Raw genomic sequence first — 27867 nt, 5'->3', positions numbered from 1 at the left:
GGGACGGCCGTCCAGTGCTTCCAGGTTTTCCATGGTGGTCTGGCTTCAAATGACTCATGATTTCAACTATATAAAATTACTAAAATCTCCACAAAACCCCCTCCTGATATAAATTTCTGTTGTTAAACACATCATAAATAACGTTAATGATTGTTTTCACATGTCTGCGTAATTGATAACTACAGTAAAAACTGACGTTGCAGTAACCGATAGTGTTATGTTTTGATTTCTTAAATCAACTTGTTTCATTAAGAGAATTATTTAAAAAGTAGTACAAAAATGATACTGAAAAATTAATACCTTTGAAGGTAAATTTGCTCATACGATTAGTGCTAGAAGTGTATGAATAGTAATAAAATGAAGCACTGAAAATTTCAATGTTTTATATGCCTCAATATATTAGGTTATATTCTAGGAGAGTGTGTTGTACACAATTAAAACTAATGTCAGTGTCGTTCCAAAATACATTTAATGCTCAATGTATCTTTGCTTTAGATTGAATTGACAAAATCTCATTTGTATTTGTATTCTATTTCATTGACCATTGATGCAGTATTCGCTTAAGTGGGTCACTTAGTTATACAACCAATATACACCATATTTGATAAATATTAGTCTTATATCATTAAGAAAAATCTTTCGACTGTTAAACCTGGCTTTTATCACCACCTTTTTTAGATTGTAATTTAACGCTAATAAAATAATTATTTTCTGTCATATAGTTCGACATAGCCGACAGGAAGTCTAACATTTAGAACATAAGGCATGTGATGTCGACTTACTTTTAGTGGTGACCACATTACAACTTGATTGTTAGTAATTCAGTCAGCAGAATTAAGGACTAGACAATCATTGTATTAAATAGCCAGTGTATGAATAATATTTTTGTATGGTGATTCATAGGTGAAAATTTTTTGCTTAAAACATCATTTCATTTTTATTTAGTGTAAATCAGATTCAATGTAAATTTATTGATTGTTCATCTAAATTCCGTTTGTGAAAGTACGGTTATAGTTCGGCATATTGCACTACTAATGTTTAACTTTTTCATTTGTTACATTATACATTTTAGACCTTTCTATTTGACTGGAAATCAATGCTTTTATATAGTTTTTTATTAGAACACTACTACAAATTAAAATGTTTGTTATGCATTTGATGATTATGGATAACTTATCATAGTTACTAGTTTAAAGTTGAATACCTTTCGTATGTTCATCTTGGTTAGTTTAAGCTGAACTTTCATATGTATTGAAGTAACTTGATTGGAGTTTTAGGAATGCGCACAATCGGCTTTCCAACATTAGGTGAATAATTAAAATGCCATACCGGTGACTTAACATATCACCCATCTATCAGCTGCTTGGTCATCCCTTATAATATTACTCCATCTTGTTTTGAGCAACCGATTTAGTATCACTCATTCGTCACAATCAGTAGACATATCTTTCTAAAAATAAGTTGATGATAGTTGTCATAGTGTTATGGTAACTAGATTCGTTCATATGCTAATATTGATAGCAATTGATAGTCTCATTATATTTAGATATAGGGATTATAATTTGTAGAATGAATTAATTACACTCTGTTATGGATACGATTAACATGCAAATATTCATGTGAACTTATTACTCGAAGTAATGTATGTATATTTTCTAGCTTTTATTGATTTGTACTTACAAGTTTCACTTTTTTGTTATTGTTCCAAATAACCTTTGTAGTAATAATGACTTCTTTGCCCCTTTTGTTCGTAATAATTTCACTCCTTTCGAACATTAGCTTCAAAATGATACATCAATAACGTTTACTTCTCGTAAAAGTGTGAGCTAGAGCGACATGTTCTAATGACCTTATTTATAATTGGTTGTCCCCGTAGGTTATCTTATTCTCATTTAATCGTGTATTCAATTTAACTGTTTCGTTCTACTACCCCCCGGCCGTAGCTGCTACCTTGACATGGTGGTCGGGCTTACCTATCGTGATGACCTAACCGAGCTATATTGGCTGGAACATATGTTCCTGTAGGTTCTACCACGTCAGGCAGGTCGATTGGAACATGGTGAGACTAAAAACAGTAACTGAGGATCTGAGGGCTATGTCGTACTGCTGACTGTATAGGCGTGTGACAGCAGTAAGGTGTTTCCCTCGGACAAACAGCATCTGCAGCAATGCTGCCTTCTCACGAGGAAGGAAGAGGTTAGAAAAAGTCGACCCTGAAAATGTCACGCCTCAGCGTACCTCATGAATTTCCGTCTCCGGCCGTAAGTCTCTTTAGAGAATGGGGCTAACACGTCAAAAATCCCCCTCAAAAAGGCCGTGCCTGGTAACATTCAAATCCTCCCTACACCTAATAACTCTCAAATCTCCACGACTAACCCTTTTCACGTCCTTTTATCACGTCTCGACTGCATCTCTGTGCTAATGTGGTATGGCAACTCGAACTGATGTACGAAGTTCTACGTTGTGACTGACTGATTATCACCTCGCACCGCTAGGGCAAACGATTCAAGTACACGGAACGTTATTCCTGGTCTCCTGAAACCACGCTCTAAACTACATGTAGGAACTTTTAATGTCCGAACATTGTGCCAAATAGGACAACAGGCTTCCTTAGCTAGAACTCTAGAATCTTACACCATCGATGTGTGCTGCGTCTCCGAAACGCGCATACAAGATCCGAGTAGCGTCATTCATTTGACCTCACCTAATCAAAATAAAGAACCATCTCGATACACGCTTCGTGTATCTGGAAGCCCTGATGCTGCTTCCCGTGGCCTCGCTGGAGTAGGTATAGCATTAAGTCGTAGGGCAGAACTAGTTCTTTTAGACTGGATCCCAGTAGACAGTCGTCTATGCGCTGTCCGACTAAACGGATCAGTAAGGACTCGGAAAGATAGGGAAACTCGTCGTTGCCTCTTCGTCGTCTCTGCCTACTCTCCCACTGACTGCAGCTCAGACGATATAAAAGGTGAGTTCTACCGGAAACTTTCTGACCTTCTCCGAAAAGCTAGGCGTTCTGATGTAGTAATAGTGGCTGGTGACTTTAATGCTCAAGTAGGTAAACTAAGTGAAAGGGAAAGACACCTGGGAGGATCTTATGGTGTCGTGGCTAAAAGAACAGATAATGGCGACCGTCTGTTGCAGTTGTGTTCAGATAACCGTCTATTTCTTGCAAATACTAACTTTAAGCATGAGGAAAAACATCATTTGACATGGCGACCCCCGAATTCGTCCCAACGTTGGACCCAATTAGATCACATCGCTATCAGCTACCGATGGAGGGGCTCGATAGAAGACTGTCGCTCATTCTGGAGCACATGTTTAGACTCAGATCATGCTCTAGTGAGAGCATGTATCTGTCTGCGTCTTACTGGACGTAGGAAAGACGCTGCAAGGAAGCCTCTTAGGGTTCTACTTAATGATAGGCAAGCTAAGAATGTGTTTCAGGAAAAACTGGAAAAACAGTTAGGCAGATATGTAAGTTTTGCCCACTGCGAGGCAGCGTGGAATGACATCCGTAAAGCTGTGGAAACAGCAGTGATATCCGCTAGTAAGGTAAGCCATAAGGTCAGGGAGAAACAGTGGGTCTCGGCAGCATCTACCACTCTGATAGATGCTCGAAAACTCATCCCACCTGGCTTTGAACATAACGAATAGCGGAGTCAGCTTAAGCGAAGGCTAATAAGAAGCCTACGCAGTGATCGTGAACAGTGGTGGGTAGCGAAATCAAGAGAGATGGAAAAGGCAGCGGCAGTAAGTAACATCAGACAACTCTTCAGACTGATTAAAGAAACCGGTATTAGGAACCCAAGTATCAGCGAAACTATCTCAACAACGAGATTGACTGAGTTCTTAGGTAGAATCTGGGAACTGGACGTAATTCCATCTGACTGGTCCCAATCACTGATTGTGCCAGTCTATCAGCCACACTTCAGTTACCCACAATCCCCAGTCGTCCTGAATGGCGGTGGTCCAGTACTAGCAACGAGATTGACTGAGTTCTTAGGTAGAATCTGGGAACTGGACGTAATTCCATCTGACTGGTCCCAATCACTGATTGTGCCAGTCTATAAGAAAGGACAAAAGTCCTCCTGTGACAATCACAGAGGGATCAGTTTGACTAATATAGTGTCTAAAATATTAGCTTCAATAATACTCGGACGCCTAACCAAAGCTCGTGAAGAGCAGACTAGAGAAAACCAGGCTGGTTTCCGACCTGGACGTGGTTGCATAGACCAGATATTCACTCTACGTCAGGTCCTAGAACATGGACATACATTCAGACGTCCCACAATCGTAGTATTTCTTGACCTTAAGGCGGCATTTGACATAATTGATCGTGAGGTTCTATGGCAGTGTTTGTCAGTGAAAGGAGTATTAAAGAAGTACATTAACTTTATAAAAGTTCTCTTCTCGAACACAACTAGTCGAGTTAGAGCTTATAGCGAACTATAATCAGAATTGATTACCTCAAGTGGTGTTCGTCAGGGCTGTCTACTCTCTCCATTTTTGTTCAACTTTATCGTAGATTTGCTTTTATAAATTACATTTTCCTCATCTAAATTTATAGGGGTTGAACTTCTACCAGGAGATTCACTTGTTGGTTTAGAATATGCCGATGAGGTAGTTCTATTTCGTGAAGACGCTGACAAAATGCAGAGTCTTCTGACCACTATGAACAACAATGCAGGCATGTTCGGGATGCGATTCTCTCCCTCGAAATGCAAAATGTTACTTCAGGATTGAATTGCATCAACACCTGAACTAATGATAGGGAGTGAAGTAGTTGAGCGTGTTGACTGCTTCACTTATCTTGGAAGTCTCATCAACACGTTTATAAACAGATAATACCCTCTAAAAGTACATTGGTGCGCTGATTTTCATGTAGGCATGTGATTATTAAAGTTGTGAATTTAATGTTTATTTTTCGAAAGTCTTTTTGGTTTTTACTAATTCCCAAAAATATTATTGCTACATGTATATCCCAGTAATGTTCTTCCTTTTTTGTGTACTTCTCTTATAGGTGTTCAGTACTCATTCCACTACAGATTATAATCGTAGAAATGAAGAAATAGATCCATTGTCTGCTTCAGCAGAATATGAATTAGAAAAACATCTTGAAGATATGGATATGTTTGAAATCGATTTCCGTAAAGGTTTGTTTTTTTCTACATCATGTACATATAAAACCAAAAGCATATTTTGTGTATTTGTGTTCACTTGTTTTACTTCTATTTCCTTCTCTCATTCCTTGTGTGTGAGAATTTTGTACTCTGTTAGACATTTTTTATTTTTCAAAGTTACCACTGTATGTGTTTACGGCAACATAAATGACCAGTCCTAGACCTTATATTAATGTTTACATATAAATCATACGGTAAAATTTAAGGTTATGAAAGCTTATGTAAGGCCAAATTATTTGTGATTGATAAGTCTACGTGATTTTACGAATGACCTTTGTTCCTTTTTCACTTTTAATCGAGTTTTATGTTGAAAAACATTTCATCAGTAGCAGCTTTTATCGTAACTCATACATCACTTCATTGTTTGATCAAGCATAAACAGAAATCAGTTTTTTTTAAAGCATTTTGTATTAGATTATTCATTGTTTACTGCCCAGTCTCCATTTATTTAGAACCTAGTAGTGTACTTGGATTTTATACTTAGATACCATATGACAAATCGATTCATTTTCATTTCTTCTACAATAATTTGCTATCTGTTTATTTGTCCAGTAATATTATGTTGTCACATTATTTGTTGTCAATATGTACTTTATTGTGGTTTAAGGAATATCTTTAAAAGCTAACACAATTATCCTGCAAAGCGCTATTATGTTTTTGTTGTTGTGGCGAATTTACTCTCATTGCTGTACAGTCACAAATGTATACTGTTTTCCAAAGTAATGATCAATAGTATGGTTGTTGATAATGATGATAATAAAGTTTACTGGACATGTTGACAGAGATTCAGAATAAACAGGAGCGTGAAGATGTTATTCTTGTCAGAAAAGCCCAACTAAATATACAGTAAATAGGAGCTTGATTACTTATCAATAAGATAGATAAAGTTTTGCGTAAAATGATACAGTGAAACGTTGGAATGAAGTGTAATCAGAATGAACATGGGAATAAAAATAGATTCGTTAAGGTTAAAAACAATCAGTAAGGAAAGAGAAATGGCATGGTAGTGACTTTAGTAAACTAAAGTTTAAGGCCACGGTAGGAGTTGAATAACCTTCCTTTGAATATACAGTTCTGGTTTCTCTAAGTATGTGAAAATGACTTCATCAATGCTAAAGTGAAGGAAGCTTACTGTATTTGGTAAGTTTTTATTTACCCTTGTAGATGAATTTGATCTCTTAGTTTTTTGTTTGAATAATTCATGTTTACCATGTGTTAGATAATTAGGCTTCTTATCGATCCAGACCTGTCTCTATTCAAACATGTCAAAAAGGATGCTTTTCATTGAATCATATTTTCTTGTTCTATCTGTCAATGGGTTTTTTCGAATTATTTAGCCAACAAGAATCTAACATCATATGTTGTGGTTTAAGATTCGCATACAGTTACGTACGCCCAATATTTTTACTTTATGGTATTTTGTGAAATTGTAAGTACAAAAAAATAATTCAATGGTTTGATGTACGTTGAATTTGAAACTGTACTTTTTGTACATGAAGGCTAGTGATACTGGTCAATTGTACAAATAGTTTTAAATGGAGAGTTTATCGTTTAAATCCATAGTTTAGTTATTGAAATCTGAATACTCTAATCATTAAAATCTTATTCTACATGAAGTTTGAACGATACAATTAAAGGATTCAATCTTTGAAATGAATTGCAATACCTTTGAAGCTGTTCAGAGTATATTCACGAGTACTCTATACTACAAAGTGGTATCCTACTGATATCATTTTTGTTTAGTAGTCAAACATACTACATTTTATCATGATATACTGCAAGAAATTGTAGCTGTAAATAATTCCCCAAAATCTATAGCTTTGTAAGTGTTCGACATTGGATGCTGACCACATTAGTTTAAGTGGACTTGTTTAGCTGAAGGCGCTCGGTCATGCATCCGCACCAGATCACGTTACAGCACAGTGTGGGAAACATCCCCTACGACCATTAGCCAGATTATATCAATCGCTTCTCGATATATTAATAACGCATCGAATATATCTTCCAACCTCTTCGCTTCTGACTTCTGATTTTAACTGGGTGGGTACGATTCGATTATAGGTGTTACTGGTAAAGAGTTGTCAAACTACAATACTGGTGGTATCTTCAAAATAAAACATCAAGTCTAAATTTCGTATCATTTAGTCAGTAATCGATTATCATTTAATTATCCTTTTACTGTTTAAGTTCCACTCAATAAAAATTCACTATTAGATAAACACCTCTAATTGTAAATTACTCTTTTTCTCTCTCTCTGTACATAGGTTAAAACATAGATGAATTCATTTAATCACTAATAATGAGCTTGTCTCATGATCACCTAACTTTAAGAAATGTGATCCAATGTCACGTATTGTGTTGTTTATGCTATTCATATTCATTTAGGCTTAATATTTAATAGTTTTAGTGAATGTCACTGGAAATGTGTCAGAATAAGTAGAGATATGCACATTAGTTGGTTTTCTACGTATCTCTCAATCTTTATCAATAATTCTTAACATTATTTAGAGCTTATTATTTGTATCGAATCTTCTTTTTCCATTAGTAATCAGTATGTAAAGCGTTCAGTAATCTTAATAGCCGTAAATATGACAGTTGTAATGCTTGCGTATATTCATGTTTACGTATACAGATTAAAGCATTTACTCTGTATACTGTCAAAATAGCATGATATAAGTCATTAATAATTCGTATATATATCATATGATTATTAGTATAATATTCATTGATAGATACATAAAAAATTTTCAGCTTTACTATTGTATTTTCTTCTACATAATGAGTGAAATTGAAAGATTGTGACGTTCATTATTATTTCTGATTAGTCTCTTGTATTTGTTAGGTCCTATAAGCTTGATTAACGAGTTTGTATGTACATGATAGTTTGTATCATCTAATATCCACATATATATCCAGTAGATTCCCTAGTGATTCTGTCTTCTGATAAACCATCCCATTACAATTTAAAGATATGTCCCGTGAGTGTATGATCGAATCGTTCAGCTAAGTCACTATATCAACCAGTTTCCCTTTTGTAACGTCCTATAGTCTAATAGTAGTCATTATTGTTATATTGAGAATCGTCCAATACTTTATTATTCAGTTCTTTGTTGAAAAAGTCCGTCAGTGCTTCATGAAGGCATAGGATAAAACTAATTTGTCTAATAAACCATTTAATGTACTATGCATTTTAATCATTCTGTATAAATTATGCACTGACCACCTCTTTGATAATGTTCACCTACCACATTTCCCTTATAAATTATACAATGATTAAGTAATTTATTCATGGTTTTCCATGCATTTATTTGCCTTAACAAACGTTTGTAAAGCAAGAATATCAGTCCTTGTAGAATGAATTGCATTCGTTTAATTTCATTTGCTCTAAATCTTCCACATACATACTTATTTACGTCAAAAAATACAATATTTTACAAATATAATTTTGTTTGTAACATGAAGAAATCCATGTAGTTTATGAGTAGAAAATAATTTTAAATACCCTTCACATTCATACAAATTCAATTAACAGACGAACAAAATAAACGCTCTTGTGAGAAAAAAAGTAATGATTTAACCAATCGGACGAAACATGCAAATTATTATGATTACGGTAGACAAAATAACGAGATTGATCGTAATTTCCAATCATAATGCTGGCGATAATAATAATTGAAGAGGGTATAAAAAAAATGTAATTATTTGAATAGTTGAATTGATAGGGGCCATGTTCTGTTTATACGCAAAAATATCGACTAGTTGCTGCTTCTATGTAACGTAGAAGTTTACTATTATTCTGTCTACTTATCAATCGAAAACCAGCATGATTATCTATTGAGTGACTTTTATCCATTATATTGTCTGATGACACTTTTTGGAAATATAGGATCATGTATTATCAAATTCTTATATGCGTTTTAAATTCTTTTTTGATAACGTCCTCATTGTTATTCCAACATAAGAGCTATTGTAAGTTAAGGTAAATACAACTAACTGTGACCAGAGGTGGTCTTCTATCTAAGTTAGGCTTTTTTGTTTGATATGTGATAATTGAGTTGTCGATAAGAAAGGTTAGTGCTATTCTGCACTGTATGATTATCCCTTTTGAATTAAAGTTTGATAAACATATTCCTTTTGAGGCCGACTTCTTGTTGTGAAATCTCATTTGTTGACTTACAGTCCTTATTGCTTAGCTTTATGAGATAACTGTTTTTGGGTAAAGTCCGAATAACTTTCATTTCGCCGTCAATCAAATCTGTTTTTGTCACCCTTAAAAACGACATCCCAACATAACTTTTATCTGAAACGAAAGCTGTTTGAAGTGCAAATATTGGTTTGCCTAAAAAGTGGGTAGTAAGTAAAACATAACAATGACCCTTCGTTCTTGTCCTATTTAGGTTCGAGGAATTCTATTTCGAAATTTATGCTGCCGCGTAAATTTCAAATGTGATCGAGATCAGAATAGTTTATATCATCACATCCTCATATTACACAAAAATTGCATGTGCAAAAATATTTTGTTTTTCTGTTTATGCGATTCAGTGTACGTCCGCAAAATTTAAAACATACGGAATGAAGTGAGATCGCTTCGTCCCAGAGTGTTTGTTGTTCATGCCTTACAAACGAAATGGTTTTCTTGTACTGATATCCTGTCCTAATAAGCATTCTTCGTTTACATAATCTAGCATACAATTCAGTCACGAGCAATTTTTTTATCCCACTATTCTAACTGTGATTTTCCTGATAAAAAGTTTATTTCTTTGTAGTTCTTGACAATCTTTTTTTATTTCTCTTCTTTATGTATCTAATGACTTATCTAGATATCTGATGACAATGAGTATTTATTTATTTAAACACATAAATATTGGTACAAGGAAGCACCAGATACATATGCGCCACACAAATCTCATTTGATTTGCTTGAGGGCTGTGATACTGCCCAGGTGCCCGAACTGAAGCAGGTGGTTTTCTTAGGGGGTCACACCCGGAGCCTTTGACCGAAAGATCTGATCCACAAGGCAGTGGAGCATCGTGAGGAGATGCAGTCCCATGGTAGCCGGTGATCAACGATTGATTCGTACGCCATTTGTTTCTTCAGGATACTGGAGCCCATGTGCACCATTGGTTTGGAATGAGGGTTTTCCAACTCCCCTAGGTGAACTTTCCGTTTTCACCAACCCGGTTAAAGTGCCGGACATTCGCTTTTCGTCCTCTCGATTTCGTAAACAACAGTAATGCCACGAGAAGGCAGTGAGTAGAACTTCCCTGACAGAGGCTATATATTCGCGTGTCCATGTGAGAGCATTTGGAGAGTGAGAGCGGACTCTCTCCACTCTCGGCCGTACCAGGGCATTTGGGAGCAACGATGATTATACTATCAGATAGATCGTTTTATTGTTCTGCAACTATGAAATCTGATTTTCATAATGAATCAGACAGATATTGTACATAGTTGTTATACTCTTATTTTATCATTTTCTATCGAATTAGTTGATTTCTCACATTTACTTTCATATTTCCAATGGTCAAAAAGATTTGATATTTCTTGAAATAACTTTCAGTTAAAGTGAACAGTTCTTACTACTTATTGTTTATAGTGAGTGGATAGTAATCCATTGGAAAAGAATACATTTGATATTTTATTAAGTTATATTAATTAGTTTATAGCTTAATTAATTTTATTTGATTAATTCGTAATTGTTTTGTATGAAATCAATTGGTTTTGTATGTATGAAAATTACTTTTTTTTAAATCCACATTTCATACTAAACGTTACTGTTGTGTATTTCATAAAGAAAAAATGAAATGCAGTTGTAAACTGGACATTAAAGGTTTATACATATAAAGTTTATTATGTGGATATGTATGACCATGTATTCAAGTTAATCATAGCATTTTGTTCATAATTTTCAAATATAAATTAATTTTGTCTATTTGAAATTATCAGTTTAGGGTTGTTGAGATTTGTAAGTTTTGATTAAGACCATGAATGGGTTAATGTTAGACCACCCATTTGAAAACCTAGAAGCTCTAGACGGCCGTTTCGTTCCAGTATGCGACTCCTCAGCACTGCGATTTTATTTACTTATCATAACTTTCCTGTTTAATTTGTATATTTCTTTGCGTAATTTGTTTCTATTTAGGTGTAAATGGTCTCGGTATTAGCATAGTTGGTTCCGGTGTTGATACTTCATCTGGTGAACAGAAATTAAGCATATTCATTAAATCACTTACTTCTGGAGGTGCTGCAGAGGCTGATGGTCGGTAAGTCATCCACTTTTTCTTTTTCACCGCATTGTGATTGTTTCTTTTTTGAGGATGTAAACCGTTTTTCAAGTGTAACATTGGTTATTTTATTGAATGTATGTGGTCATGAGTTTTTACATCATTGATATTGGTAAGATTAGTAACATTTACAATAGTTGATAGAGTATATATATATATATATATGCTTCTTTTTCCTTATTCGTCAAACATTGTGACGTATACTTTGTTGACGTTTGTTTTTACTTGACAATTCGCGACTAGAACTGAACTTAATGATTGAAGGGCTCGATTTCTCATCATTTGAATGACTACAGGTATCAACTTTACTGTTGCCTATCTTGTTTTCTTCACTTATGCCGAATCATTTGCTGTCATGTAACTAAAGTGGATCCTAAAGCCAAATACGCAAATATATGTTTCGAGTATTTGCGTTGGTTTTTATTTGAAATACACATCATAAAAGCAGTTAAATGGAAACAAAATAGATTTATGGCAAAGCGTTTAGAGAAGTGTTGAATAATTTCACAAACATTATTGATTATCCTCTAGTGAGCTTTACGCATGTCGTTTCATTAATTAGAATGCCACCATCTTTTATGATAATTTGTAGTCGGCGATTCGCTTATTCATATAACAATAACGAAATAATACTTTTAATACCATTTTTAAGACAGTTGGTGATGTTATTGTGTTTTCAAATAGTCATTCATACTTCACGTTAATCTTTTTTTTTACATGTAGCATAATGTGATAATCTTAACATGTTTACATTTTTGAGCTTATTATGCATGTTAAACTCATCTTACAAGATACACATACCGTTTATAATTTTCAAGTTACTTATTTAGGCGGTAATACAACATGAAAGCTAATATTTCACTTGAAAATTTATATTCCGATTTCTTGTTGTTACCATCTATCTAATCTTTCGGATGTTTCCTTTCTCTCTCTCTGTTTCACGCACCTACACACATTTTATCAGCCATTATCTAGATGACATTTATCGATATATATTTCAGTTAATAATTCCGTTTAACTATTTATCAATTGAATTTCGTCATTTTGTGTGTTCGTTTGCTTTACTCTCTTTGCATCAGTACAAAATTTTCACTGTTTATTTTTATTCAAATCATCCATTGTTCTACTAATAATACCAGTAGTAGTAGTGACCCGTTGTTTTTTTTAACACATACACATTTTGGCTATGCTACTGATTTATTCAACTGTATTTTCTTTCTATTAAAACTAGTGATGATTCATTCATAGATTTGAAAGTGGACAGTTTTCACTTTACAATTCGTATTTAAATCGCTTTGTATATACCACCATGGTACCCAGACACAAACACGAACAGTATACATATGGACAAATGATTCATGTGTTCACGTGTCTTACAAACTTACTAAACTAAAACCTTTCTTTTAAAATGGTCATTTCTGTTATTGTGTAAATGTTATTCGTTTGGATGTAGCATAAATCATTTACAAGCATATCACTTATTGATAATTTAGCTAAGTAGGATTGTCAATTTACACAGAAATTGCATCAGTGTGTTATACATGTGTCTATCATTTCCACCTATTTCAATGAAGTCATGTATGAAGGTAGATTAACTGAAACTTAGTAATTACTTTAAAATTTTGGTAGATTCTCGCCCCTATATATTTGTAAATATAGTGCATATCGATAAGCTAGTAATTGGTTTACCATTAGAGTATTACGGGTATTGGTAGTGATCACTGTAATCGTCCAGATTTCTTCATTGACAGACACATTCAATTTATTATGTGTCAGTCTTAATATAAATATTTTTACAGGAATAAATGTAGTGGTCATTTCTAATCTCTGCAGTTAATATTTATTTACGTAGATCCAATTTTTATCGAGTCTTCAAACGAAGTATTATCCATAGCATTTTGATGAAACAAATCCCAAACATTAGCCACTGGTTAGAAGTAAATACTCTGATGTCGATCAGCTCTTTATTTTTTCAACTATTCTTTTCTTGAAAAGTTGATTATAAAAATGTGATGTCTGCATCAGGACCAAGGTAAAGCTCGCTCATCGAATAGATCATTGATTTGGTAGTTGAACCCCTTAATTCGGACACCTGTGCTGAATTTTCTTGAATTGAAAACTTTTGTGCCATCATTTTCAATCGTGATGCTTGAAATTATTTTTTATACTGCGCCAAAATTGATTTAAGCTGATTTGAAATCAATAGTCTGGGATTCTATTTATTTTCGCATGAGTTTGTGAAAAATAACGTCGTCAGGAACTGTTGTGACGTGCGATGTCCGAAGTCTGACACTGATACACAACATGCTACGCGCTAACCTCCCATTATTTTATTTATTTATTTAAACACATAAATATTGGTACAAGGAAGCACCAGATACATATGCGCCACACAAATCTCATTTGATTTGCTTGAGGGCTGTGATACTGCCCAGGTGCCCGAACTGAAGCAGGTGGTTTTCTTAGGGGGTCACACCCGGAGCCTTTGACCGAAAGATCTGATCCACAAGGCAGTGGAGCATCGTGAGGAGATGCAGTCCCATGGTAGCCGGTGATCAACGATTGATTCGTACGCCATTTGTTCCTTCAGGATACTGGAGCCCATGTGCACCATTGGTTTGGAATGAGGGTTTTCCAACTCCCCTAGGTGAACTTTCCGTTTTCACCAACCCGGTTAAAGTGCCGGACATTCGCTTTTCGTCCTCTCGATTTCGTAAACAACAGTAATGCCACGAGAAGGCAGTGAGTAGAACTTCCCTGACAGAGGCTATATATTCGCGTGTCCATGTGAGAGCATTTGGAGAGTGAGAGCGGACTCTCCCCACTCTCGGCCGTACCAGGGCATTTGGGGGCCTAACCTGGGGGGCTAACCTCTCAACTGGCTATTTAATTAAGAACACAAGACTGTACGAGAAAATTTATTGAGCTACTGGATAAAATACACGAATACTCATTTATATATATATATATATATATATATATATATACAACTCTACGCCCTAGGAAGTCAATACCTTTCTAAGCCAATGATATCCTCTTGATATCCTCTTGTCTTTCTAGTCACTTTTAATTGCAACCGATTAACCATCTCATTTTGCTACTTCTATTTGGCTTACAATATCATAAATTATCATCGAAATATTCGTAAAAATCTCTTTGCTGATTTAATTAGTAAATCGGATTGCTGTTAAATGCAATCAGGTGCCATGTCATTTCAATGCAGTTTAATTTTTCTATAAACAAATCTCTGCTTTTGGACGTAAATTTAACATTGTGTAACCTAAGCTTTAGCATTAGGCTACTCAGTGATAGATCAATCAATGTTTCTTGAATACATTTGCGTGATAATTACTTCGTAAAAAACTGCCTACATTGTTTCTACTACGTTGCCCTATATTGGTGTTTACTCATTTTCATCATTAGTTGACTATATATCATAGTGGTTCAAATAATATATAAGCATTAAATTAAAAACTGTTTGTTAATATTGCAATAAACCACTTAGCCATGGAAGGTATTTCATTCCAGATCCTTTAGTTACATAGATTTTTATGTTTTCAGTTGGTCGAAGTTCGAAGCGTGTTTATGTGATTGTAAAACAATTGGACACAGTATTAGGGTCTATTTCAATGTAAAAATAAATACCATTTAATTAAAAATTAGTAATTAGAAGTTTATATCATCACACTAACTTATCTCTATATTGATAATGTGTTTGTCTCATAATGAACAAGTGATAAACAAATGCAAAATTTGTTTATAAACATTGTATTCTGTTTATTTTCAAATGACTTGTATTTGATGATATAGATATCAAGATTCATATCGCCTTTATTGACCGGTTGATGAGATATAAGCCATCTGATTATAAATTTATGTAGGTAAGCCTTGTGGCACATCAAATTTGTGAATACATAGATTACAGTAAGGTAGGTAAATTTTAGCTTGTTTAAAATCAGAATAGTCAAAAATGTGTGTACGATGATACGTTACTGAATGTATGCGTCGTAAATTGTTAGATTGTAAAAACATTCAAAACAAGAAGCTTCACATTTAAACTATTCAGTCTAGAAAACTCGGTGTCCTCCATACTATTCATCAGTGCTATTTCATTCATACTAAAAAATAACAACGAAAGAGAACTAATACAATATCATTTACTAAATAAATCTCAACTGCAACAAGCATTGGGTTAAATAAAGTGGATACCTTCATCTACACATATACGGACGCAAATTGGTCCTTAAACGAAATGATATTGTGTCATTCGTATTTATATACACTGATAACCTGGGATTGGGAAAATGTCGAAATTCTGGATAGAGGAAATTGAAAAGGATACCAAAGAATTTCTGAAGGCGTAGCATTCCAGCCAATTTGCAATTAGTTAACATCCGGATTTGGACTCTGTTTACTAATAAAGACTGTAAACATTTAGCGATTACATGGCCGAAGGTCAACGACTTATAAAAATACAAAAACAGATTGAAATGGAAAACTTTACCAAGACAACTACTCACAGACAAGGTCACTAGAATAAGTTGACTTAACGCTTATGGATTAATTAAACAACTCAATTCTACACAAGCACTAGTGAAGTTGTGCAAAGTGGCAACGTAAGCTTCACAATTAAATTATCCAGCCTAGAGTACACAACACAGTCACAAAAATTCTCATTCAATCTTATATATTTTTCCATTTTTTTTAAAAAAAATTTGTCAAATACACTCCTTAGTTCATCCTCCTACAGATCACATAATAAAGTAGACCTTTATCTGGATTATTGATAAAATTATGTTTGTTAATCAAGTCTGATAAAACTACACTAATTGTGATTTATTATATGCAAAAATAAGTGCTCCAACGTTTTCATAATTTGTCTATCACAATTAAAGTTTCTTAATTGATTGACATTTGGTTTTTGTTATCTATAAGGTCATATTTTTTTTATCCATTTATTTTGCTGACTTGAAAAATATTTTTTGTTTTCTAAACAAATGATCATTCATTAGTTGTAGTTCATTTTGCACTGATTCAATTGTATTCATCATATCACTATTATTTCTAAGGGAGTTTAATTTTACTAATCAAGAGACTAAAATAATCGGGCGTGATTCAAATGAACGGTTCATATAGTATAATGTGAAAATTCCCGTATTTAATAAAGCATATATCAGCAAAGGTGTAAGGTGAACAATCGTTAATTACTACTAGGTATATTTTGAAAAAATAATAGCTTTCACATGTTATTTAGTTTTTTCTAAGCTAAATTATAATCACCTGAATTGTTTGTTCTCTTTTATTATTTTTGCCAAGCTAATATGCTAATATTTCAGACTATAATAAGAAACGAATTTTATTTTTGTATTGGTTGTTTGAATCTTCCCATCGAACTTTAAAACTGCAATTGAGCCTCGTGTACGGATTGCCTCGATATTGCTTTAAATCACAAACATTGTAAGCAGAGGTAGTTAGTGACTAGCAGTGGAATCTAGGACGCGCTAGGAGTTCTTGCATTCTAGAGTCCTCGAGTGAATATGAGAGTTTAACCCAGAGTTGAATTTCACTCCGAGGCTCTAGGTTGGAGCTTCGTTCAGCCGACGAGTCTTGAATGGGACGAAACGCGTGTCCTAGATTCCGCTGCTAGCCAACATCCATCTCTGCTTATAAAAAATAAAATTGTCTACATCTTTTGGAAGCTTTTAATTGCACTTTGCAGGATGGAAAATGTACTATATATAACCGATCTATTGCTTAAATTAACTGTAACTATCTGTTTTCAATATACTTGACCAATATAATCAGGTAGAGAAAGAAAGAAATTTACCTAGAACACTGTGCTTGCCTGATAGATGATCACACTATGCATGCAGATTTGTAAGCTGGGATGGATCCTCAAACATGTTACGTGTGGGTGCATAATCCAGTTTCCAATTAGATCTTATGTTTGGCTATGCAATCCTGGAACATTGTGTTATTTAGACTATATTATACATTAGGGTATTCGATCTTTTAATCATGCAATCATGGGTTTAAACACTGGCTTTCATCAGTTAAGACAGATGAGAAGTGTAACTAATCGTGACATAAAAAATGTGGTTCAGGGCTGAGTAGATAAACCTGTATTTGTTTTTTTAAATTGTGTGTAAAGCATAGATGAAATTTCTGTCTTATTTTTTATCTCTGAAAAACACCTAACAGTATTCAAGTGTACGATCAAATTGTTCAAGTAGATGGCCATAGTTTGGTTGGTGTCTCTCAACAATTCGCAGCTCAAGTACTCCAAAATACTGGGGAAATCATTCAGTAAGTACTTTTTCAATGTCGTTTCTTCACTTATTTCTATAACACTAACTTACGCCATTTACGAATGATTCCACTATTTTTACACTGTTTTTACACGGTATATAGTCCATGAGATCAATTATTTCCTAAAGCATACAATCAGAACGAGACAAATTATCACAAATCTCTGTATAATTTCGATTCGTAAATTATAAGCATACAATGTACAACAATTTATGAATCTCAATAAGCATACATTACTGAGACATTTATAGTCGAAAATTATCAGTCAGTCATATGCAACAGAAAACTTTACACATATACAATCAGTTCAAGTCGCTACGTCACATCAACATAATGGGATGGTTGAGTAGTTTAAGTCGTAACAGTATTATTAGTAGTAGAAGAGATTAGGCATAAAAGATATGATTGAAGAAGAAAATACAGATTAGTGGGATAGAAAATTTCATTATAGTGTAATTTAGAAGGTTAGAATCTAAAAGAAAACAAATATTAGATGCATCAGTGACATTGTAAATTTTCTGACTGTATTGTTTGAAGGTAATTTTCCCCATGCTTTGATAACATAAAAGAAATTCCGCTAATAAATCTGTCGAACATGTTTATAGACATTCAAAAATAGACTTGTATGTATTTGAGATGATGGAGAAGATTTGTAGCTCAGTTGGATGATTTAGGTGGAATTTTGTTCTCTGAACAGGATGGTTTGATCGTGTTGTGCTGAGAAAGACATTCACAGAGAAAATAACGTTGTTCTCCAGTGGAAGCCTGCCTCTTGATGAGATTGTCCCATTTTATAACGAAAACCGTGCTACGCTCGTGTGATTTTGAGATGATGGAGACTTATAGCTCAGGTAGATGATTCAGATGAAGTTTTGTTCTCTGAGCAAACCATCCAGCTCAGCGAAAAACTTCATTATATTTGTGCATATGTGTTATTTTAAAAATTCCCACTGCAATTATTCTTTTTTCAGGTTATTTTACTTAGTAGTAGTTGTTGTTGACTTCACGTTCAATTGTTTCTTTTCAATTGTTTTGCTTTAGTTTTGTTATAGCCAGAGAAAAAGATCCACCTAATTCTCGTATAGCAAAGATATTGACAGAGAAACAACAAGAGGAAGATGAAGAGAATAATAAAGGAGAGGAAAAAGCAGTTGAGAAAGAGTTAAAGTGGAATAATAATTCATCTGATAAATAGTTAGTTATTATTATTTTAATTTTATTATCAAAGTTGTTTTTATCGTTAACTAAGGGTGGGATTGTGATACTGGTAAAGCTAACAGGGACTTACTTATTTCACAACACATATGTTATTTTATGTATATAGCATTATTTAGATAAGACAATGATGATAATGATAGCCTTTCTTATATAATGAATATTTTGCACACCAACTTCATTGCATTTATTATTAGTCCATCCAGTTAATTTATGAATAAATATGACTGAACAATTGATGGTGATCTGACTGTTAAGTACTAAAGATTTGGATGTACCTATTAATATTCACTCTTATCATACAAAGTAATTTACATTTTCATCGATTTGTACATCATTCAGCTTACAAATCAACCATTATTTTAGTTTGTGAATAACTAGTTTGATTGTTGTTTTTTTTCATTCGAAACAGACACTATCTTCTGTCCATGTTTTGGTTATCATCGGTTAACATCCTAAAACGTTAGTAATATATGATTGAAAAATTTTCAATATCTAGTCCGATCGATTTTCAGTCAGTCAGTCAGTCAGCTACAACATAAAACCAGGCACAAATATGCATCGGTTCAAGTCGCCATATCTCATTAGCACAATAAGATGAACACCGGGTTCATAGTAGTTAATTTAGAGGTGGTAATATATAAAAGATAGGTTGTATATAAGGATATAGTATAGGAAGGAAGACAGATATGAATCAATTTTAATCTCACGGTTTAAGGGAAGATAAAGAGTGTGTACCCCTACGCCATTGTGATCGATTCTGAGCCATATCACCCAGAGTCTCCAACCATTGGTTACGATAATCACACGGACCCCAACCAGGTAGTCTGCATCTACCAACATGGCTCAGACTAGAAGTTAATGACTTCAAGCACTGATGCCATGTTTTGGTTTGGCAGTCCCTAACTCTTTTCCAACCATCCCCAATAATAGACAGCATTGTGCGTCGTGTTAATCGGTGTTCAAGCATACGTAACACGTGATCCAACCATCTCAGTTGATGAAGATTGACAATCTCATCAACTGATTTACCATCATTTCCTAATACCCTGTGTCTAACCTCACTATTACTTACCCGGTGATCCCAACAGAGTATTCCGAGGGGTTCGTGCTAGTTGGCACTAATCAGTAAGACGTATCTGTAGTCTTGTCACGACTGATGTTACCTGATGAATTAAAATTGTGAAACTGGGTTATCCGGATTTGAATCTACTGTGGTGCATCAGTTCCCGCAAAGATTTAGGTTCGCCTTGTTGTTGTGCGCTAACTACTACGAAACGATAGACATAAAGGAGGGGTTCCTGCCGACTTTCTTTAACCACCTAGCACCAAATCGCACTCCACTTGATATTGAGTCACATAGACTAGTGGCCATATTTCAACTCTTCGTTGATAGAACTCAATCAGTACCAGGGACTGGAAAAACATCTCTGGTTCTACGTCTTGTATGACTGACTAGATAAACATGACTCTTGTTGCTGTTCAGTGATCAATCAATGTAATGGGATTGACTGTGTTCAGTTTTTTTTCCAGTTCACTACGACTGTTGTTAATTAACCCATGCTTCGTTTTTCTATTTTACTTTTAATCAGCCAAGAAGTTGTGTCCACTCAGACCGATAATCCTGTAAACGTAAGTTTCTTTTTTAAAAAAGTGTTTTGTGCATTTCATTCATTTCCTAATTTATTTGGGTTCACTACAAGTACGTAGAATGTATGTATATCATTACCTAATCCAATTGTTTGTTCATGCATTATTATGACCTTATTTAATTGAACATAGAAGAACAATAAGTATGGTAAGAATATCATTTTATAACTATTGAATAGTTTTAGATGGTATACCTTACGTCAACATATTAGCACAACAGAGCGATAAAAGGTGTGAAAATAACGCTATCACTTGTACTTACAACGAAAATTCAAAGGAAATAAATTGTACTATTGAAGAAGATATTTCAAACTTACAGAACACCCAATAATAAACAAGCCAGTCAGGTACAACGCCAGTAATAAATAAATTAGGGTCTATATGGAATAATTTATAATCATGTCACTTGAAGTCTCATGATTGTCCGACTAGAAATTCTTCATATCTTTACACTAAATAAGTGGTTATTAGTTTAACAGGATTGATGGTATGTGTATTTGACTGGGAACCAACCCTTAACTCAATCATCGTATCTACTAGTGAACACGTTACAAATTGCGATGGTTGATACGAGTGTTACACTTGCTTAGACATTGCCTACCTTGAAGTAATAGTCTACTAGATGGGAGTTTTTAGATGATTGTCTGTTTTAAACATGTGAATTAGTCAACATCTCCACCTCCACCCAGTCCATATGGTATTGATAAATTATTCTATCTTCTATATTGATTTAACCTATAAAAAATGTGACTATTTTTCCAAATGTTATCTTCTGTTTTATATCGATTATATTGGGGGGGGTAAATTGACTAATAACTGGACAAATCAATAAAATATTTTGTCTAATATAAATTAGACGATGCTTATCCAAGTTAATTCAGCAATACTTATAATTCTACGTATTTCCGCCTGTTTTTTTCTTCTCTAAATCATTTATCTCACAACAAAATATGACTCATTTTTCATCGTATAATACTACTTATTATCACAGATCTATACTATGGTATTATTATGTATGACAAGATTCCTCTTACATATATTCTCACAATGTGAGCTTGTAAAATTATCTATTTCATTTAATTACTATATGTAAAAACATGTGAAGAAACGTTTGTTTTTCTTTTATATGAAAATTTAATGTCTGAATATTTCATTGATGTTTTTTAGAGTTAAGATAAAATTCAAAAATTGTTTTCATTATCTTAATGTCATGCTCACCCTCTTTTTATGTCAACATTTTTGGTTAGTTCTTGGTCTTGTTTCTTTCTCTGTTGTGAATATTTGTTTTATGTTGTTTTGTCGTTATGGTTTACATTTGTTCATTATATGACATTCCAATTCATTTAATAATTGATTATTTCTTTTATTCTTGCCCCATCAACTCTGTTTCATTCATTTGTAAGCTTAATCTCCTACCTCTTTTCATATCATACATTATTTGTTTGATTTTGTTTTTCATCTTTCTTCTTTTTTTTTCAAACTCTGATATTACCAGTTAAAATGAGGTGAAGTGTAGGAAAAGTAAAGAGGGTTAGCACAATGGAGATTGGGTTAGAATTAATGATGTTTGTACAGTTAGTTTCTTTTGTAACCCACCCAATTACTAAACAAAAAAATCACGAGATTAATAGACATTGAAATGTATAGTGTTGTCGTAATATAATGCATATTTTAGAATTCTTTGTATGTCATTTGTTCATCTATATACATATTACGGTTGTTTAGACGTTGAGATTTGCTCAACATACATTACTCTTATTTATGTATCGGACTGAGTACAAATTATTTCTCACTTCATTACTGTTGTGATTATTCTTAAGCATACTGCTTTTTTTATCATTATATCATAAAACATTTTTTACTAATTAGCTAACAACAGTATAACTAAATGTATTTATCGTTTAAAGTATTGCAAAACATGGACGTGTCAACGGATATCTTATCACCATTTTCATGTTTATTTAACCCACTAACTTTTTAGTAACTCATTTTATTTTTATGTTTAGTCAGTTTTACTCTCTTGAGTTTTCAATTCTTATAATGACAATTATTCACTTGTAGAAGGGAGTAGCTTAGTGGATAAGGTGTTCAGCTTTCAACCACGAAGTTCTAGATTTGAACATCTCTCCATATATCTCGTTTCAGGCAACCAAGTAGTATAATACTAACCGTCATACACTTAGATTATAGATCAAAGTTTAGTATAACAATCTGTACCTGTTGGATGACGGGATCATAGTAATAATCCATTCAATCAAAAAATAAGAGATGGTTAGATAAAATTTATGTAGGTTTCTTAAATCTTTAAAATCTTGATGATGATTATGGTTATCCAGCGAACCATCACCGCCTTATTTCGGTTGGAATATTTGTCTGTCTTTTGGTGGTGGGTGTTCTTACACCAAAACATAAATTTGTTCTGTTGGTAGTCGTATATTTTCTTTCACATCTTGTGGTAAACAAGTCAAAATCTAATGATAATTATATTGTTAGCGGTCATGTAAAATTCCAAGTCAGAAAATATGAAATACTAACAATTTCGTCCAAGTGCATGCATCTCATTATTTTTTAATAAAGAATATTAGTGATTGGCTGATGATATATTACCTTCCAATGTGTTCAATCTTCATGCTCTATTTCTTTACCTCAAACAATTTTCATGGTTTGCAAATTAGTTATTTACAATCGCTTGTACGGTTTCAGGTAGTGGAGATTTGCAACTCAGTAGGGTAATTTTGATTAAGTTACTTTTTTTTGAACTTGGTGACCTAGTTGTAGAGCTATCATTATCTTTCCAGACAACTTCACTTCTACTTGAAGTCATATTAAGTTTGATACTCATTTCCATTAGCACCCAGTAAACATATTAAACTGAACGGCCGTCCAATGCTTCCAGGTTTTCGATGGTGGTCTAGCTTCAATTGACCCAGGATTTCAACTATGAATATACTAAATTCTCCACAAAACCCCCTCTGAATTGCATTTATCAACTAATGAGAGAAATTAACACAATCTTATGGTCAGGAACCAGGAAAGATTCAAAATAAATGGTGAAACAATTATTAAAAACTGCTAGGTACATTTATTGTCGGCGAAATAAATTTTTAATCATTTGAAGAAAAATTCTAGTTGCCCATTTCTTTCCAGAAAGATAATAAAGTTTTCACGATTGGATCATTTGACTCACAGAACGTAACTTCAAAATATGTATCTGTAATGGTTAAGTTGGCTGGTATTACACTCCTTTTATCCGAAGTGTTGTTTTCAGTCCTATGTGTATTCGTCTTGAATTATATGAAAATAAGGAATTCTAATATCATTGTTTAATGATATTGATAGTTATAGTTTAATTGTTTCCCAATTATTCTCTGTTTGTTTTTCTCTTTCTCCCATAACCTTGTTTAATGAATCGTTAAGAACTTGAAATAGACATGTATGGATAAATTAATCACTTTGCATACCTTATAAGCGCATACTTAATGATTAGAGTTTTCGGTTTAGGAAAAAGAACACTCCACAAATATTTATATGTTATTGCACCAGCACTTACCAACTGATGAGACTTGTGGCTCAAGGCCGAATACATAAATATCTACTTAGTAAATGAATACCATAATAATAATGATTTGGTTTCATGTTCAATTTTTTCTCCATAAGCATATTACGTGTATGCATGTGTTTTGTTTTTCAGTTATCAGGTGGCGATTCTACCGAAGCTTTACATAATTTGATTGCAGTAGCTACACGATCATTAAAAGAAGCTAAACAATGGAACAAGGATGATGATGACGACAATGATGAGGAGGATGCGATAGCTATTGATGAAAGTAGTATAGATTGTGATATGGAATATCTTAATGTTAATAATAACAATGATGCAAATGATTCATCACCTATAAACAGTCTTTTTCAGCAGTTTAGAAAATCTTCAAGTGGTGGTGATAATGTAAAATCACTAAATGGTTATTCCACTGACCTAAATTATCAACATTCTAGCCCTCGATCAGCATTAAAAGGTACAGCAACTGCAGCATCGACTCGTCGGCGTAATGAAGCTATCATGGAGTATATTCGTCAAGCTGTACTTATCCAAGACAATGTACATTTACCAACTAATCTAATTAATAAAACTGACTATACTGATAAAAGTCAAAATTCAAATATAACGACAGACTGTCTTAATACAGTGTCTTGGGCACTAGCTAGTGAATTGCATGATCATAGAATTCAACTACGAAAATTCCAATCACGTAATCGAAATCTAGAACAACGTGTAAGTCATTATGTATATACGTTATTAGTGCTATAATAGCCTAATATTCGTTCTAATTTATTCATTATTCATAACACATTGTACCATACAAATGAAATTGATATTTTCAATTTTTTTGAGATACGATTTCGCATTGTAAACAAAAATTAATCTCCTAACTTATATTAATTTTAATTGTATATTGATAACTCCGTTGTTAGTGAAATAAACATTCAAACTATCATTCCTATAATACTAGTATAAATGACAATTGTTCCACAAATTACTCATTTTCGGTATTTCTTTTTCAAATCTCATATAGTTGACTGCTCAAGAAGCTGCAGCGGATGAAGCAATAGAAAGACTTTGTCTACGTTGTCGTCATTTGGAATTAGAGCTTAAACAATCACAACAAAAATGTTCTCAACTAATGTCACCAAAACAGCAGAATATTTCAAACTCTAATAAGTTAGTTTAGTTTTACATTATTGTAACACTGAATAATATCTATCTTTAGTGCTTATATATATATATATATAATATTCCATCTTTTTCGTTAAATTTCAGCTACTCTCTGGGAGCTAATAACTTATGTAATCCAATATATCATTCAGTAAGTACATATAATGCTTCAATTGCTTTTTTACCATAAATTTATACTGTTTCTCTACATTGCCGACTCCCTATAATTTAACAATGCTTTATAATTCCATAGTTGGTAATAAACTCAATACCTATAACTTCTAATTAGCAATGAATTTACTACACCATAGTTTTATAAAGATTAATTTGGCGCAAAACAGAGATTGTATTCGGAAAGGATAACATCTTTATTGTAAATTTTCTTTTGACTCATAACTACATTGCTATGGATGTTGGATAAGAAGTTTATGATTGGTTTTTGAAATTACTTCATTTTCTATATCTGCTTCAAATTGCTTACCTTACTGCATATCACTTCGTTAAGCCCTTTTTATTTCCTACCTAGCCCTTTTTATTTCCTACCTAACCTATTTGAAAGATGGTAGCACTTCTGTTTTGATCGCATGACTCTTAGGGACCATGTAAACAATATGTCTTACTGATAACATATTTTGATATCTCCCCACTAAACAATGATATCAAAACTGATCTGACCAATCTTATAAAAGCGGCGCGTTTTCTGTAATCAAATAGTTAGGTCTGTTTAAAGCATCTCTTGACTATTGAGCGGGTATAAGAACAGTGGATTCCGGTTAATAAAAGGTTGGAAGAAGATCTAGGTTTCTTTTGAGAGCACTAGGAAAGAAGTTTTTTACCCTTCATGTCAATATACGTAAATTTCCATTTAAATCCCTTAAATTATGCGTTTTCCAGCCTAGTATTGTATTTCATTTTCTTGTAACCATTTGTAACTTTTATCCTACTCTCATACTCGGGATAATTCATGACTCATCGGTTTTTTATGAATCACTTTTTTATCATCGTATACTAAATGCTTTGTCTATTTCTCACTCATATCATCCTTCTTATTTTCCATCCTCCTATATATTACTGTTCATAACTAATTGCTAAATAAAACTATGTTCATTTTTAAAGTGAATCGTTGTTTCCCTATTGAGTCTTTTAATAATTTATATGATTTGTTTTATGTTGAGTGATTAATGTTGGCATTTTGCACTTAGATCTTGTAGACTATTGAATTTATTGTATCTGTAAATAATAATTGTAAATTATATTTCTGCCTTTAAATGATAGTTGCTGACCTTATGAGGTAGTCCTTAGCATAAAGATTAATGATTATCAGCACAAGTTCTACAAAAGTTGTACATAATTACTACTAATTTAAATAGTTGACCTTTTTTGTAATTCCCATTTTTATCATATATATATATATTCTAATGTCACTTGGTCATGTTAAATAATATGGTATCACTGTACTGTTTTTGTAACCGTGTAGTTGATAACCTTATGCCTAGAACTATCTATATTGTCAACTATCATAAAATTGTTTATTCAAAACTGACTTCATCTATTCTGGTCTAGATAGCCTAGTCCAGGTATATACAGTGATTGTTATCCAAAATCTAATAGATAAGTATTTTGATGAATTGGTTTTTATACACTATTTACTGGAACTACATTTAGCAGTCGTAATCTATCACATTAGCGTTGGTATTTATGATGTTTTGAAGTTCTGAAATAAGAGTATTGTTTACGTAAGAAACAAAAACTTCCTCCAGTCAAGTAAATCAGTTTGTAACGTAAAATCTAACGTGATAAATTTCTTAAAATAAGACTATATTTCCTGCTAGACTGTGCTGTTGTTGAAACATATTAGTATTTCTATACAAAATGATATATTGCGTATATGTGATTCATTATCTGAAAGAATTAGGTTGTTAAAATAGTTCATCAGAAGACTATCTAATGAGTGTTGCGAGTAGGTCATGACCTGTTTTAACCTTTTTAAACTCATCAAGTCCAACATTTTAATATTTACACTTTCAAGAATTATTTCATAGCTGTCTTTACATGACTACACGTAATTGTGCAACATTTATTCTCAAAAAGGTTGACAATATTTAGTCACTTCAAAATTTACCAATTATTCAAGCTTGTCAGTTTTAAGGTTTCTCTTCATTTAATAATCATGTTTTTTAATTTGTTCGTCAATTACTTTTTTCTCTCATTACCCTGTTTTTATTAACAACCAATCGTGCACAAAGATCATACAACAGTGTTTCTTAAGAATGATTTCCTTAAAAAGAAGGAAAGTTATACTTGAAACAAGGAAACAGAGTGATGTATATGAAACAAGATAACTAAAGTGAAATGAGGAAATGTGCTAGCTAAATTACACATCCATGTTTTCATTGTTCTTGTTTACTTAGCTTTACAGCTAGAATAGTTCTCATTCAGCTGGTCAAATGAAATATAAATTGAAAAAAGTCATATCTCTATATGTATAAGTCTTTTCCTACTCCGATTGACA

At 33.2% G+C, this 27867-nt stretch overlaps 1 protein-coding gene across 3 annotated transcripts in view; it reads left to right on the top strand.

Moving 5' to 3' along the window:
• Window positions 1-27867, top strand: part of Smp_142650.1 (hypothetical protein) — a gene marked incomplete at its 5' end in the record, with an annotated part of 65783 nt that overhangs the window by 18780 nt on the left and 19136 nt on the right. The window contains 9 exons of one of the 3 annotated variants that reach the window (XM_018794172.1): window positions 5024-5156; window positions 11326-11446; window positions 16129-16230; window positions 17669-17773; window positions 18818-18970; window positions 20584-20623; window positions 24333-24914; window positions 25216-25361; window positions 25461-25506. In XM_018794172.1, the coding sequence (XP_018648611.1) occupies window positions 5024-5156; window positions 11326-11446; window positions 16129-16230; window positions 17669-17773; window positions 18818-18970; window positions 20584-20623; window positions 24333-24914; window positions 25216-25361; window positions 25461-25506 (1428 nt within the window). Of the gene's footprint in view, window positions 1-5023; window positions 5157-11325; window positions 11447-16128; window positions 16231-17668; window positions 17774-18817; window positions 18971-20583; window positions 20895-24332; window positions 24915-25215; window positions 25362-25460; window positions 25507-27867 lie in introns of those variants that run through there. The other 2 variants (XM_018794173.1, XM_018794174.1) reach the window with 2 other exon arrangements.

The sequence above is a fragment of the Schistosoma mansoni genome, chromosome 1 (genome assembly GCF_000237925.1).
Source record: "Schistosoma mansoni strain Puerto Rico chromosome 1, complete genome".
Taxonomy (NCBI): Eukaryota; Metazoa; Platyhelminthes; class Trematoda; order Strigeidida; family Schistosomatidae; genus Schistosoma; species Schistosoma mansoni.
This window is presented reverse-complemented; position numbering and strand designations above follow the sequence as displayed.